Source organism: Sceloporus undulatus, chromosome 2, assembly GCF_019175285.1.
Source record: "Sceloporus undulatus isolate JIND9_A2432 ecotype Alabama chromosome 2, SceUnd_v1.1, whole genome shotgun sequence".
Taxonomy (NCBI): domain Eukaryota; kingdom Metazoa; phylum Chordata; class Lepidosauria; order Squamata; family Phrynosomatidae; genus Sceloporus; species Sceloporus undulatus.
In genome coordinates, this window is record NC_056523.1 from 197,417,914 (window position 1) to 197,434,236 (window position 16,323).

Consider the following 16,323-nt stretch of genomic DNA (forward strand, 5'->3'; position numbering starts at 1 on the left):
TTCTGTCAGCTCTCTTCACACTCCATAATCCCACATCCATAGACGGTGATGGGAAATACAATGGAATGGGTGATGCTTGCTTTAGTGTTCAGTATTAAAGCTTTCCATTTTATGATCTTATTTCATTCTTTCATAGCTGCCCTTCCCAGTCCTAGTCTTCTTCTGATTCCTTGAATGCAATCTCCGTTCTGATATTGATGGATCCAGGATATGAGAAGTCTTTGCCTTTTCCAATGTCATCATTTTCTAGACTGAATTGATGCAAGACCTCTGTGATCTTTACTGTTGTAAAAACCTGCCAGGTTGAAATTGGCAGAGAATGAGAAGCCTCTGAAAGAAAATTAATAAAAGATATTCATAGGGAATTTTTGAAATATGAAGCCCACTTTTGAAAGAAGAAATGCTTGAAGGTCTTCAGAGATCCACATAAGAAAACTCTTACCCTTTGGAAATGGGGGATAGCAAGATGTCGAATATTGCTTGCTGCAAAATGATACTCCAGTAAGAGAGTATTTACTCATCCTTTAAAAAAAAAACCTGCTTGCTAAAATAAAATTTAGAAGAAACATCACGCTGTCCAGACAGGATGGCTTTTCCTTGATGATGACGATGGAGCCTGGAGGATGGCAACATGTCTACTCAACGGAGAGATGGAAGGAGGGAGCTTCACCATTTGCTTGTATAAGGAAGGCTCTTGTCGACATGCCCAGGGTAGCACTGACCGCCGTTTTTGGGGTCGGGAAGGAATTTTCCTCCAGGGCAGATTGGCTGGAGATCCTGGAGGTTTTTCGCCTTCCTCTGGGCATCCGGCAGGGGTCACCTGTTAGGCTGTTTGGGAGATTCATTAAACTTAGAATTTTAAAACTTGCCAAATTGAATCTGGCAAATAGATATAACAACCATAATGCAAAATCAATAAAAATCAGAACCCCGGAAATAGTTCTGTTTCTTTCTCTTTTGTTTCTTTATTTTTGTCTTTAAAAATACAGTTGTGGTACTGCTCTTGAGTTCAGTTCAGAGAGAACATTGCTCTCCCTTTAGGTGGAACTTTGGGTCCCTTTAGAAATCATAGGGCTCTCAGACTGTTGTCCCTCTCACTTGCTCTCTCCTGGAAAAAAGGTGTTCAGGAAGAGAGGAATTTGTGCTGCTTCAAGTCTACCAAAAAAACTAGATTTGACAGTGCTTGAACTGCCATGGCTACATCTTATGAAATCCTGGGATTTGCAGTTCAGTTGCATCTCAGGAAGAAGTTTGAGATTCCACATACATTCTAAACTGGAACTCTCTGGCAAGGAATTTGAAATCCATCAGCAAACTACAAATCCCAGGATTTCATAGGGCATAGCCACAACAGACACGCTGATATCAAACTGCTATTGATGTGCAATAAGCATTCGCCCACATTCAAAACAGCAGACTGTAGAAAGCATTACACATGTTTAAAAAATATCCCGGTATGGTTCACCTTTTCCCTTAACATACTCTCCCTATCAGTTTTGGGATTTCAGAAACCAAAAAACTGAATAGACTGCACAGTTTATCTCCCATTGCTGCATTTTGCTTTCTTGTTTATGGGTGAGTTAGCTTTTTCAAGCGATCATGCCCTCCTTATTGCTCTGCTACAAGAATCCTGCTCTAGGTCAAGAACTGTCCTCTGGGATCCGTCTCAAGCGGGAGATCAGCAAGTATGTTTCCCCCCAAAGTGCCAGGGATGTGGAGCCAATGGCTTGAGGACCACCCCAGATGCACAGCCCATCACTTTCACTAGCATTGATCTAGAACAATGTTCCTGAAAGGGATGGCCATCTGACAGCACCTCAACTACTAGTCCCTAGCACAGTGATGGCAAACCTGTGGCACGTGTGCCAGAGGTGGCACTCAGAGCCCTCTCTGTGGGCACATGCACCATCATCCCAACACAGACTTCACTAGAATTTGTCATTAGAAATCCAGAGAAACATGGCACTTTGCAATAAATAAGTGGGGTTTGGGTTGCAGTTTGGGCACTCGGTCTCTAAAAGGTTCTCTACCACTGCCCTAGCATGTTTCCAAGAAAGAAAGAAAAATATTGGGCCTTTGGCATCTGCTGGGGTTTGGTTCCAGGACACCACTGTGGATAGCAAAATTCGTGGATGCTCAAGTCCTATTAAATACAAGGGCATAGTATAATCGAGTCCCTTATATAAGATGGAGAAAATACTAGGTTTCCTTTTTGGTATATATATATATATATATATATATTGAACACTTTCAATCTGAGGATGGTTGAATCTGTGGATAAAGAATCCATGGATACGGAGGGCCGGCTGTAATTGTATCCAATGGACTGAAGTTTTGTGCAAATTATTGGCACGTTGGGGGGGGGGGGGGAATATTGCCTGTCTCTCACCCCTTATAGCCTGAGAGAAGCAGTGATTGAATGCCACAACCCATTTCTACCCAAAAGGTAGGCATTTGAAGCTCAGTGTGTCACCCTACTGTATCAATGCCACCATGGCTGGTGCAAAAAGGAAAATTCACAAGTCTCAAGTGCATACATCTATTGCTAGTCTGCTAATGTGCTGTCAAGTGTAATATGCATCCAGACACCTTCCAGACACCTGCTTCCCTTTTGGCCTTTGCTTTTACAAATAAAATAAAATACAATGTCCCAACCTGCCTACCCACTAGAACCAATAAATCATACTTATAAACAATAACAATAAAACAATGCCATTAAAACTATTAAAACAGACAAGCCAGGGTAGTCAATGGGGGCGACTGAGATGCTAATCTGGGAAGGCCTGTCGGAAGATCTGTCTTGACCCCCTTTTTAAATCTGTGAACAAACAACCAAATAAGCAAATATGGAGGGATGAGTGTGTGTGTGTGTGTGTGTGTATACACACACATACATATATATACTCACATACACACACCAGTCTGTGTATATACATGTATACTGTGTATGTATAGATATGAGTGTGTATATGCATACACACACATATGTCTATGCACACATCTGTCGGGGATGCTTTGACTGAGACTTCCTGCATGGCAGGGGTTGGACTGGATGCCCCTAGTGGTCTCTTCCAACTCTATGATTCTACATATATATATATATATATATATATATGCATACAAACACATAGGTATATCTATATGACCTGATATCCTTCCCCACCACAGACTGTAAGCCTGAGGGCAGGGAACTAATTAAAAATAGTAATTGTAAGCCGCTCTGATAGCCTTTAGGGCTGAAGGGCGGAGTATAAATACCATAAATAAATAAATAAATGTGTGTATACATATCTGTATGTATCTATCTATCTATATGAGTGCTTTTATATATATATACAGTATATGCATACAAACACATAGGTCTATGTATAGACATGTATATATGCACATATATATGCGTATACTGTACATATCTCTATCTATATCTATGACTATACTGTGTATATATATATATATATATGCACAGACATATATGTATAGAACACATAATCATCTAATCTTACCTAACCTCATAATATGTTATTATCGTAATAGAAGGCTAGGGCTGCCCTGACCCTTTGTCTTTCTCAGCCAATGGGAGACGTGTTCAGTCCCTAACCATCCTCTCATCCTCCAATGAGCTTCAGAGGAGAAGGAGGAGGAGGAGGACCTGGCGGAACCCGCCACTTCCCCCTCCCTTCCACCTCTACACCTTTCTTCTCTCTAGGCGCACAACAACCAACCTGGAGGGGGCGAAGGGGGCGGGGTCAATAGGTTTCCCTTCCGGTCGGGAGGCCGGAAGTGGTGGTCTCCGTTGGAAACGCGGCCTAGCGAGCTGGTGGGAGCCAGGTAGGAGTGATTTGGGGGAAGGCGCCCCTTTTCGAAGGGTCTCCGTTCGGTTTCGGGGCCGAGGAGACGGAATCCTGGGCTCCGGTAGAAGCGGGGAGGGCCGGAGCAGCTGCGGGGCCTCTGGAGCCGGCGCCCCTCTCCTCGCTTGTTTTTCCATTCCTGTTACGTTGGATCAGGGCGGTCCAGGCGTCCTCCTTTTGTCCTCCACCCCCACCTCCTGCTCAGGAGGAGCTCTTCCAAAACGCCCTGACCAAGAAGCATGGATGCAACTCCTCCTGGGCAGAAGGTGGAATGGAGGACGTGTCCTGGAAAAGGAGGACCTCGGGTCTCCTTGCATGTGAGGCCCAGCCTTGCAAGAAGTATTGTGTGCATTTGGGTTGGCCCCATAAAGGTATCCCTATCTTGTGGATTTGGGGTGACACTATAAGTTGTTACTGTATATGGCCAACACGGCTATCCCTGGATGTGATAACAATGAACATAATAATACCATAGGGCAGAGGAGAAAGTATTGAAAAAATGGAGGACATTCCAGGAAAATGGAGGACATTTCCCCAAGAAAATGCTCCTAGAAATAGAAATTCACTTCATAGACTGCCAAGGAGGACCAGACATCGCCAAATGGAGGACAGGGATCATAGAATCATAGAGTTGGAAGAGACCCCAAGGAGGGCCATCCAGTCCAACCCTATTCTGCCATGCAGGAACTCTCACTCAAAGCACCCCATGCTTTCTTAGTAAGATGGCTGCATTCTGTTGTTTCTGTCCTTAGTTAAAGATGGTATGGGATTAAGGGAAGGGCATATTTTGCCAGGCTGGCCCTTAATCTTCACTAGAGACAGAAACAACAAAATGCAGGCATCTTACTAACCTCTTTCATTTTTCTCCTGTTTGGTTTGAAACATCTTTCCTGATGAAGAAGAAGAAGAAGAAGCCAGTGGAACTTCAAAAGCTTGCAACAAGCATATTGTGCATTTTGGTTGGCCCATAAAGGTATCACTGTTTGGTGGATTTTTGTTTGGCCAACACAGCACCCCTGTGTGCCCCTTAATTAGTTTTGATTAATTTGCTGTTAACGGTGGAGCAGATAAAAGGGCCTCTTCAGCTGTGGCTTGCAACCTTCTTCCCTCTTATGGATGCCCCAATGGGGGAGAAAGCTCTCATCTTTTGCGCACCGTTGGAAAGGCATCACCCTATGGAGGCAGGGTTATCCCCAGCATGAGGACCGTCCACAAAAACAATAATAGCGATGATGATAATGGAAAGGAAAACATCCCACGAGGTGCATAAAAGGCAACTGTAGTTCCGACACTGGCCAATACCTTAATTAGAACCAACCAAAGCAGTAGGTGTGGTTTTAATTTATTCATCAAAGTTGATATTAAATTATAAGGGATTTGGGAGAGATGCAAAATACCTATCTAGTTTTAAAAAATAGCCTGGATCTTGTAGCCATAAGGTCTCCATGCCCCCCCCCCCCCAAAAAAAATAAGATTAAGGTTTGAATTTCTAGAACAGATCACTCAATAGTTTTCTCAAAACCAAGTCATGCTAGATTAATCTTATCTCTTGTTTTATTAATAGATTCACAGGCTTGGTAGATGAAGGGAATGCTGTGGATATAGTATATCTTGATTTCAGTAAGGCCTTTGACAAGGTTTCCCATGACATACTTGCAAACAAGCTTGTAAAACGTGGGCTAGACAAGGCAACTGTTACATGGATTTGTAATTGGCTGACTGACCGAACGCAAAGGGTGCTCAACAATGGCTCCTTTTCATCCTGGAGAGAAGTGACCAGTGGGGTCCCACAGGGCTCTGTCCTGAGCCCAGTGCTATTCAACATCTTTATCAATGACCTGGATGACAGAATTGGGAGCACACTTATCGAATTTGCGGATGATACCAAATTAGGAGGAATAGCTAATACCCCAGAGGACAGGATCAAGATTCAAAATGACCTGAATAGACTAGAAAGCTGAGCCAAAACTAAAAAAGGGATAAATGTAAAGGTACTTCACTTGTCTTAAGCAGTAAAAATGAAATGCATAGATATAGGATGGGAAACACCTGGCTTGACAGCAGTACATGTGGGAGAGATCTAGCAGTCTTTTAGCTGCTGCATTACAAACTGAACATGAGTCAACAATGATGCAGCAGCTAAAGATGCCAATGCAATTATAGGCTATATCAATAGAGGTATACACTCGTCCCTCCGCATTTGCAACTTTGACTTTTGCAGATTTTATTCACGGATTTTATTAATATATTCTCTCTAGGAATATCTAGGTCTTCCAGTGCAACTCTATGGTCAACTGAAGAGATTCCTAGAGAGAACACTCCACTAGGCCTTTGTAGCTCCTCCAGCCCAATTCTATAGTCAATGTCTGGCAGATGTTGACCACAGAGTTGCACTGGAGGACCTAGAGATTCCTAGAGAGGTGTTCTCTCAAGTAAAAGCATAGCGTTTTTGTTATTTGCTGTTTTCCCACATTCACAGGGGTCCTGTGCCCCTAACCCTAGCGAATGTGGAGGGCTGAGTGTAGTGTGTGGAGGGGAGGGAAGTACTAGTAACACTCTATTCTGCTTTAGTCAGACCTCACCTGGAATACTGTGTCCAGTTCTAGGCACCACAGTTCAAAAAGGATGTTGAGAAGGTGGAACATGTCCAGAGGAGGACAACCAAAATGGTGAAGGGTAAAGCCCTATGAGGAGAGACTTAGGGAGCTGGATGTGTTTAGCCTGGAAAAGAGAAAGTTAAGAGGTGATATGATAGCCTTATTTAAATATTTGAAAGGATGTCATATTGAGGAAAGCAAGCTTGTTTTCTGCTGCTGTAGACTAGGACACAGAGCAATGGATGGAAACTAGAGGAAAAAAAGATTCCACCTCAACATTAGGAAGAACTGTGCAACAGAGGAACACATTTCTTCAAAGTGTGGTGGAATCTCCTTCTTTGGAGGTCTACAAACAGAGGCTGAATGGCCATCTAACATAGGTGCTTTGATTGTGAGTTCCTGCATGGCAGGTGGCCCTTGGGATTTCTTCCAACTATGTGTTCCCAGTCTGTGCTGTAGATAACAGGCTTGCACTTTGGATTTGGTAGTAAAGAGGCAATGGCTGTTGCCTGTGTTTTGCAGATATAAAGTTTCTCAGATTATCCAGTTACTCAGATCTGTCTGTTTCTGTAAAGGCAAATGTGTTTTCCATTTTGACAGAAAGCAGAACAGGAATATAGTAGTCTTAGCAAATCTGAGAATTGATTTTGGTTAGTGAAATAGATGCAAAAGACAATTGAATTGAAATTGTGTTATTGTTTATTGTCAGCCAGTAGTGAGTTAGCCACACAAAAAGAATAAAATGTCAAGTTTCTAAACTTATGTGTGTATACATCTGTGTGATGTGAGAACTCCTGGTGTTGCCTTTGTAGCCCTATGGGTAATGTTTGAACCATGAAGCACAGTCAAGCTCCCACCAGTTTTACTACTGTTCTCCAAAAGGCCCATCTCCTGACTAATGAGGCACTACCTCTTAGATTCCACTCTCTCAGTTGTGAGATCTGAGCCACAGTGAGCCTGCCATTACTAGGTGTCAATAATGTTCTCTAAAATGCAAAAGTTTCCTCAAGGTTTGCATTTCCTCTTAATCTTGTTTCCATCATTTGGAATGGAAAATAAGATTTCTTTTAATGTTGTAAAAAGATCATTGTATTCATTATTTGTCTTTTCATGCTTCTTTACCTGCTGCAGGAAAACATGGGTCGTAGGAAATCAAAGCGGAAGCCTCCACCCAAGAAGAAGATGACTGGAACACTTGAGACCCAGTTTACTTGTCCATTCTGTAACCACGAGAAGTCCTGTGATGTTAAAATGTGAGTTCTGCATGCCTCTGAAAAAAGAGATGAGAGATTATCTGTTTTATGGCAAACTGAATTTTCTTTATAAGGTGTAGCCATTGGCATCCCAGGCCCTCAGAAGAGAAGGTTCATAAAACAGGAATTCAGGAGGTTTCTTTCTAGCTGGTACTGTACTGCAGTAGTGAAAATGACTGGGAAGAAAATCATCCCTTCCCTCAAACTGGACATATGCACTGCATTCTGCAGAATACCATAGACAGAAAGTATATTTTCTACCAAGCTGTGTTTACAAAGCAAAGTTTTGCAAAGCCAGAATGCATGATGGAGTGCTCGCCTCCCATATATAAAGTACCTGTACAAAAATGAAGCATTTTTATAGCATACCCTCAGGAAGGCTTTATAGAAAGTACACAACACCTTTGTAGTGTCAGTATTCTCTGATGTCAGCTTGTTACTTGTGAGCAAGACTATTGATGCTTACCTTTTTTTGCTCTTATGCAGATACTTTGTGGGATTAAATGTGTTTACAGTTATATGGTTTCTGTGTTCCAGGGACAGAGCTCGAAATACTGGTGTGATATCCTGTACAGTTTGTCTGGAAGAATTTCAGACCCCTATAACCTGTATCCTTTGATCTTTGACTCAAGAATAGTATTTACAATAAGAAGGTCCCTGGCCCATCATATTTGGGTGCAAGGACATGTAACTGAAATGGCTGAAAAGGAGGGAAAGAGTGTTTTATAGTAACTGACTCCCTTTCCCCTGCGTACGACTGGATTCCAGGAGACTAATTTGCAACACAGAATGAGGACCTTTTTGCAGTCTTGATGAGCTCTGTGCTAATCAAGTTAAGACTCTAGAAACAGAGAATTAGTATTTGAACTGATGAAACAGTCATATGGGATGTATTCTTAACAGAGTGTGTACCATTCCATGGCGGCTGATACTGTATGATGAAAATGAGCCAAAAGTCCCACTCCTGTATTAATGTGGGAAGGAGAAAATGGGGATGAGCAGACAGATGTCTTGAAGACACACACACACACACACTCTGCCTCGTTGGCACTAGTGAAAAACATGTAATGTGACAACTGTGTATTCTGCTGATTTAATTATTTTATCTGGAAACAGTTGGGCTAATTATCTGGAAACAGTATGGCTTAAAGGTGCTTGTTGCATGGAAAGCTTAGGAGAGGCATGGAGGCTATAGGAAAATAGCATTGCAGAAGTGTTGGCATCATACGTTCAGAGCACTTGAAGAATTTTTATGTAGGAGGCACTTTTCCTTGACCTTGGCCTTAAAGATCTTTCAGAACCCGTGGACGTTTACAGTGATTGGATAGATGCTTGTGAAGCAGCCAACCAGTAGCAGCAACTGGAGGGGAGCCAGCCTCACGTTGACAACCTTTCTAAATTTGGGGGGGCAGGGTGGGAGGGTTTGTGTGTCTGTTATGTAATGCATTATTACTTAATGCATAGAAGAGACAACTGGAACAGTGGGGAAATGAGGGCTCTTATGCAGTTTGTAACTATCCAGTAAACTTGTCCTTTTTCATGTATTTTGGGAGATTTGGGGACTAAAGACTATTGGTGGGACCTGCAAGCGTGGGAAAGGCCAGTAGTTTTGTGAGCTGCCTGGCCATTGGAAATCTTGCTGTGCAAGGCTCCACTGGATGTGATCCATCACATGTTGCAGCTCAGTTTATAGAAGAGATTTCATGGCAGCTTGGTGCTCACTGACATTCCTTGGAATGCTGTGCTTCCTGCGCCATGGTTGAATTGCAATGTTTGGTAAGCAAGAATACACAGAATATAAGAAATAATTTCCTCCTCATCCCACACCATAATTCTTTTGAGTGTTGATCACTGGGCAACTTGCCCTCTTGATTGGTTGCCTCCAATTAGGAAGGATGATAGTGCATTGCATTTGTGTTGTTTCTGACAATGCTAGAAGAATATCCTTCAGCCCCTTCCCTCTCATCATTTCATTTTTCTGTGCACTTTTGCATGCAGGACTTCTCTGTCCTTTTTGATACTATGCAACTGGGCAAGCAGAACTACTTCTCAGACTCACTTTGGCCTCTCATTAAGACTCTTGATTCTCCAACATGGTCTATGGTTCCTTTTTTTATTTTACTATTTCATATGGGGTCTCTGCATCCAATGAAGAAAGTGTTGTTTTATTAGGAATTCCTTATTTAAAAGCCAATTAGTTGCCAGCATTGTTAACTGTGTTTCTATGGCTAGGTCCTCTATGGCAGTGGATATGGGATTTTGAGACTTCTATCATGGCATAATAAATTTTATTTAGAGGATTAAGCAAGCCTGCATTGCTGAGAAAATGTGCCATCTTTTGAGAAATATGTGCTTGTGTAATATACATAAGTGGAATTGAATAGTATATTGTAAAAAAGCAAGCCCTTTCATCCTGTGTGTTTTGTTTCATTCTTTTTAAAAATCTTTTGCAGCATATTTCCAGGTGTTTGGTGAGCATACCCTCTGCCAGTTTGGCTTGCCTTTTCCTATTGGGCTTCAATGGCAAGCTGTGAGGATCTTAGCTTGCAGGACAGGAGTATGATTCTGTATCTGGAGATCAAGTAAGAGGGATACTTTGGCCCATTCCCAACAGAATGATTTCTGCGCTTTCTTGGAAAACAGATGATCAATCCTTGTATGTAGATAATGTTCAATGAATCTGAAACTCAGATTCATTGTATTTGAGGAGCTGTATTTGAGTTTTCATTGTATTTGAGGATCTTCCGTTGCAATTAATACCCCTTTTAAATAAATGCTATACTGGAAAAGCAGACCTTACTGTTGATGATATGTTGTGTCCCTTGCTGTTCCTTTTGTGTTGTTTGATATCCATGTAGCTTACTGTGTTTCTTAACTGCTTCTGTAGTAATAGTTTTCTTTTTCTCCTATTGTCATATGACTGGTGTTTATGTTTTACTGATTTCCACTACTATTCCACACTTAGTGATGAAAATGTTAATGATTCTGGATTTTGTGGGAATGCTTTTATCTACAGTACTTATTTGAGGGATCAAAGGGCTATCTGATCAAACTCACTTATGAAGCTTGTATACTACAAGAATCACAGAATCCTAGCATTGGAAGAGACCACAAGAGCCATCCAGTCCAACCCCTGCCATACAGGAACTTACATTCAAAGCACCCTTGAAAGTTGGCCATCCAGCCTCTGTTTAAAGACCTTCAAAGAGGTCAACTCCACCACACTCTAAGGGAATGTGTTCCACGGTTGAACAGCTCTTACTGTCAGGACGTTCTTCCTAATGTTGAGCTAGAATCTTTTTCCTGTAGTTTGCATCCATTGTTCTGGGTCCTATTCTCTGGAGCAGCAGAAAACAACCTCACTGCATCCTCAATATGACATCCTTTCAAATATTTAAACAGGCCTATTGTGTCACCCCTTAACCTTCACTTCCTCAGACTAAACAAACACACCTCCCTAAGCCTCTTTTCATACAGCATGGTTTCTAGACCTTTTATTTCTGCAGTGTGTTTTGGACCAGAATGGGCCATTTTCTTATGTTTCAGTGTTTTGGTGGCCCTCCTCTGGACACGCTCCAATTTGTCAACATCCTTCTTGAATTGTGGTGCCCAGAACTGGACACAGTATTCCAGGTGAGACCTGACAGAATAGAGTGGTACTGTTACTTCCCTCGATCTAAACATTATACTTCTATTGATATGTCCTAGAATTGCATTGGCTTTTTAAAACCGTCACATTACACTGTTTACTCCTGTTCAACTTATGGTCTATTTGATCTGATTTGCATGTACTAGCTTTCCTCCCACCTCCAGCTGACCATTTATTCATGAATCCACGTGAGACTACAGTGTACCAGAGGAAGAGTGTAGCTTCTTGTACATAAGTTAGTAAAAGGTTAAATGCTCCTGAGTACACTGCTGTAGAGAGCTAAAAGCCTCTAAGAACAATGGCTGGATTTTGTTTCCCCAGAGGACAAACCGTAGCGAACTGTGAAATTCATTCACTTCTGGCATTCCCATTCTGTTCTTTGGGATACTTGGAGTAACTCCTAATCACTCTACTATGAGCTAATATGGAGAATTCAGTTTGAGTAAACCATTGTGCCTGGATGTGCCTGTTGCAAACAAATTTTTTTTATTGCTTTCAACAAGTCTTGGGTAAGTCACCTCTCATGAGCCTATAGACATGCTGTTGTGCTAGGCTTCCTGGAAGAAGAGCAGAGGATGTTGGAATAATAGCCTAGTTTCCAATAGGCAAAAGTATGAGCATCTTGTTGGGATGGTCATTCCAGAAACACAGTAGACCCTTGTTATATGCTGGGGTTTGGTTCCAACATCCCCCGTGTATAACAAAATCCGTGTGTGCTCAAGTCCCATTAAATATAATGACATAGCAAAATGGTGTCCCTTATAAAAATGGAAAATCAAGGTTTGATATTTGAAATTTAAACTTTTTTTGAACATTTTCAAACTCTGTATGCTTGAATCTGTGTATAAGAAGGGTTGACTATACCTTGCTGGTCCATACTTATGGTAATAATAATAATAATAATAATAAAAATTTTATTTTTATACTGCCCTTCCATAGATCAGGGCGGTTCACAGCAAATATCAATAAAACACAACATATACATTCAGGTTAAAACAATTACACAGCAGCAAAATAAAACAGAATAAAACCCCCGTTAGCCAGTCCTCTTTGCCACAGAAGAGGAAGGGAGGCCCACTGGACTTTGGTCAGGGAATGCCATCTGAAATAGAAAGGTTTTTAGGTCCTTTCTAAATTGGGCCAGGGAGGTGGCCGAGCGGAGCTCTGTGGGCAGCGTGTTCCAAAGGGCCGGGGCGGCGATGGAAAAAGGTTTTCCAAGGTGTCTGTCTTAATGGAGGACTTTAATAAGCTATTTAGATCTGTGCTGTTTTTGTGAATGAACTCAATAGAAATGGGAAGGTGGGAGATAGTTTCAGTGTGGCCTATATTAGAGGTGGGAATTGTCCAGTTATCCAGATGTTGGGCTGGAAGTCCCAGCCATAAGCAGAACTGATGAGAGCTACAGCTCAACAACTGAAGGGCTATGTTGATTTCCACCCCTTTCTAGGTGTGAAATGTACCTTTGTAGATGGGGATTCATTCAGTTTGGGTTAAGGCTCCACCTCCTCAGACTAGAAAGCAGCGGTAAGTCAGTCTTCCAAGGAGATGGACTTCCTTAAGCTTCAGATGTATTCCGGTCTTGGTTGGGAAGGCTGCTGGTGGTTTGGATGAGAGCTCCATAAGTTCCACAGGCAACACAAAAAAGACCATGGAGCAGGTATGCTATGAAGAACTGACCATTGGGACTGCCTTTTCCATTCTAGGCCACATTACAAGGGCCAGGCTGAGAAGACAGTTCTCTAATGTAGCCCAGCCAGGAACTGGAGCAATAGGAAGGGAAGACCATTTTGGCAGCATATTGCAGTGGTTTACAGGAGGCTCCCTATGGGAAACACCATTGTGGTTCCAACTTCACATTTTTGGAGCAAACCCACTATTTAAACCTCTGTCCACATCTAAGGAGGTATGTGAAGGGTCAATATGTTGACAGAGTGTCGAGATCCCATTCCCTCCACTAGTACCATGGACCAACTAGATTGTGTCAATCTAAAACCATGTTTGGACACAGGTTGTCTTGAGAACAAATTGAGAAACGAGATTTATCCCCATCCTCACAGTCCGGCCTCACAAGAGATCACTATTCCTGTTGTTTCCCTCATCATTTTATCTATGAATTGCATTTATATTTTGCCTTTCAGTTACAACTGTACACAAGACAGCTCTCTTTTTGCAGGTGGTCTGGTGGCAAAATGTTTCCAACAGATCAGAATTTCAGGTTTTCCTGGCTAAGAGATTTTGGACAGTAGAGATTCACTCACCAACCAAACTGGCCACCCCTATCTGCTTGTCTGTTCTGTCATTATTAGTAGTAATATTACGCTCTTGCTTTTCTAGTGGCTTCTCAAAGTGATCAGCATTTTCTCTTGACCTCAGCAAAGACCAAGCTGGTTAAGAAGCCAGGATCACAAAACAGAGTTTCTGTAATCGGTGGGGCTTGTTTACTGAGCGATTAAGCTGAGTAAATGGAATGAGAAGCGGCAGTTGCCTAATCACCAAGGTGATTTATTGGCACTTTGGGCAGAACATTTTAGGATAGCCAGGGCCCCCCTGAGCAGCCAACACTGTTTTCTGTGCAGCCTTTGTCCTTTGGGGCTCTTTGTGCTCTTTGAATGGAAGCAGCTAGGATAAATAGCATGGACGCAGGTGTCATCCACATTATTTGAATGATTTTTAACATTTTGTATGCCACTCCTGCAGAGCTCTGGTCCAGGTACCCAAATCAATTGGCAACGAATGACTAGATTTTGCTCTCTACAAAATTATATTGGTGGCTGATATTTTAAAAAAACCTGCCACAAACTGAGCCAAGTGCCTTTAGAATCCAAAGTTACCTTCACTTCTGTTCGCACAGTTAAGTACAGTGCACCTTCTGCTGCAAGTTCATAGGTGGCTTTCCTTTTGTATTGTGTGCACAATACAGGAGAAGACTTTTGTTCTGTGGTGGTATCCTTATAGTAGGGTGGCTTTTTTCATTTAAACACAGTCGCTGATCTCATAACTTGCAGAGTGTATAACATCCTCCTTATGTGAGAGGCCTGTCATATTGCTAGGCACTGTAGTATTCTTTAATGTATTTTGCAGCCAACATAATGGAACAGATGTATGTAGTCATATGGGCTCAGCCTGCATTAGCAGCAGTGCTTTTAAGCTGCTCCACGCAATCCTGTGTGTGCGTATGGGGTGTATGAAGAAATACACTGCTTTTTGACAGTCATAATTGGCCCATGCAGTTCTGCATTGCTTTCAAACTGACACAACAGCTTTACCCCTACAGGAGGTTATCAAATTAAATGTGGTTTGACTTATTTTGTACATACTTATTTTCTGAGACCTGCTCAGTAACAGGCTGTTTTGAGTCTGTTTGGTCCCCTGAAAAAAATCCTAAACTAAGCCAAATCTGCATACACAGCATACTGTCCTTCAACAGCCTAATTGCACAAAACTTCCTGTTATTTTTCAGGTTTTATCTATAGCTACAAGGAGTATAGATTTGCTCGTTTAAAACAGCAGGTCATTGGATGCTGGAGTTCTCAAGTTCTCAGTGTATTCAATGAGCTTATTCTCTCAGTGCAGTGGAATAATCTGTAGATGGTGGGTAGTGTCCATCCCTGCCTAGAGAGAGGCACAGAGTTGCATATCTCTTATTTTATTGCACTGAAAATAACAGAGCTATCTAATTGTTAGAATTCAAAGATATAGCCACATTAGTGTGGAAGGTCAGTATGCAAAGGTATCTTGTAGCACGTTTGAGACTAACTGGAAGAAAGAAGTTGACAGCATGCGCTTTCATAGACGACCTACTTCCTCAGATGCATGTGAAAGTGCTAGAACATCCCTTTGCATATCTAATTGTTGTTGCTCTTAATGCATCCTCTACAGTTAACTGCATTGTACTTGGCAATAGGTGCTTACACAGACAGAAAGGTTCAACACAGTTGAGGGAGGCTGACGTCCAATGTTTGTTACATTACTAACATTTTGATTCTATTTCCTATGCACTTGATAAATGGTGGGGGTTTGTTCCCAGAATCATAGAGTTTGACAGGACCTTGAAAATCACTTCTCCTTCCTGGCTTAGCGCAACCTCTGCAGTGCCTGCTGCAACTATATTATTCTTGGCAGGACTATCCAACCTCTGCTTAAATACATCCAAATGAAGGAGAACCAGCCACTTCCCCAGGCAATCTGAACAGCTCTGTTAGCAAATATTTAGTCAAAATCTGATTCCCTAAAGTGTCCACCCATTGGTTCTAGCCCTTTCTTGTGAAAATAGCTCTGTTGTATCTTCCACATTATTGCCCTTCAGATATTTAAACACCACTATCAGGTCTCCCCTTAATCTTTCCCTGGATGAACATACCAGTTCTTTTGGACTTTCCTCATAGGACTTGGCATTGATCTATATTGTGTTAGCCATCCTTCATAGCTTTGTGTCATCTGCAGATCTGATCAGCCCATTTAAACCTTTATAGCTTATTTATACAAAGGTTGAACAGAGTCCTGAGGTACTCCACTAGAAACACTGCTCTAGTAGAGATAAGGGAGTCATGTGGTCCTCCAGATGTTGCTGAGCTGCAAATCCCAACATTCATCATCGTTTGGTGTACTAGCTAGGGCTGCTAGATGCTGCAATCCGAGAGCAGGTAGAGGATAACCTGGTCTTCACTCCTGCTCTAGGAGGATGGTGAGCCTTTAATGAGCTCTCATTGAATACAGTTGTTCACCCAGCTGTACATCTACTACCCTGCTGTACTGGTAGATGTCTGGTAAAATCTCTGGTTCACATTTTACCATATTTTCAAAAAGTGTAATGTGGGATACCTTGCTCATGCATTGATGAAATCAAGTTATACTATGTCCACAGCGTTCCTATGATCTACTAACAACTAACAAAAAAGTTGACATGGTTGATCTCATTACTTTTTCCGAAAAAGTCCAGGCATGTCCTATGAAGAGATCTTGATACAAGGCCAGGA

General features: G+C 42.0%; 1 protein-coding gene across 2 annotated transcripts; it reads left to right on the top strand.

The window, feature by feature from the left end:
• The first annotated feature begins 3,674 nt into the window (after positions 1-3,674).
• ELOF1 (elongation factor 1 homolog) lies at positions 3,675-10,507 on the top strand. Of its 2 annotated transcripts, none has more exons than XM_042455313.1 (4): positions 3,675-3,828; positions 7,577-7,698; positions 8,236-8,306; positions 8,988-10,507. In XM_042455313.1, the coding sequence occupies exons 2-4, from the start codon at positions 7,583-7,585 to the stop codon at positions 9,050-9,052; spliced, it is 252 nt and encodes an 83-aa protein (XP_042311247.1). In that variant the 5' UTR covers positions 3,675-3,828; positions 7,577-7,582; the 3' UTR covers positions 9,053-10,507. The 2 variants fall into 2 exon arrangements, with proteins under 2 accessions (XP_042311247.1, XP_042311248.1); XM_042455314.1 differs by lacking the exon at positions 3,675-3,828 and adding an exon at positions 4,784-4,821.
• Positions 10,508-16,323: the final 5,816 nt, after the last annotated feature.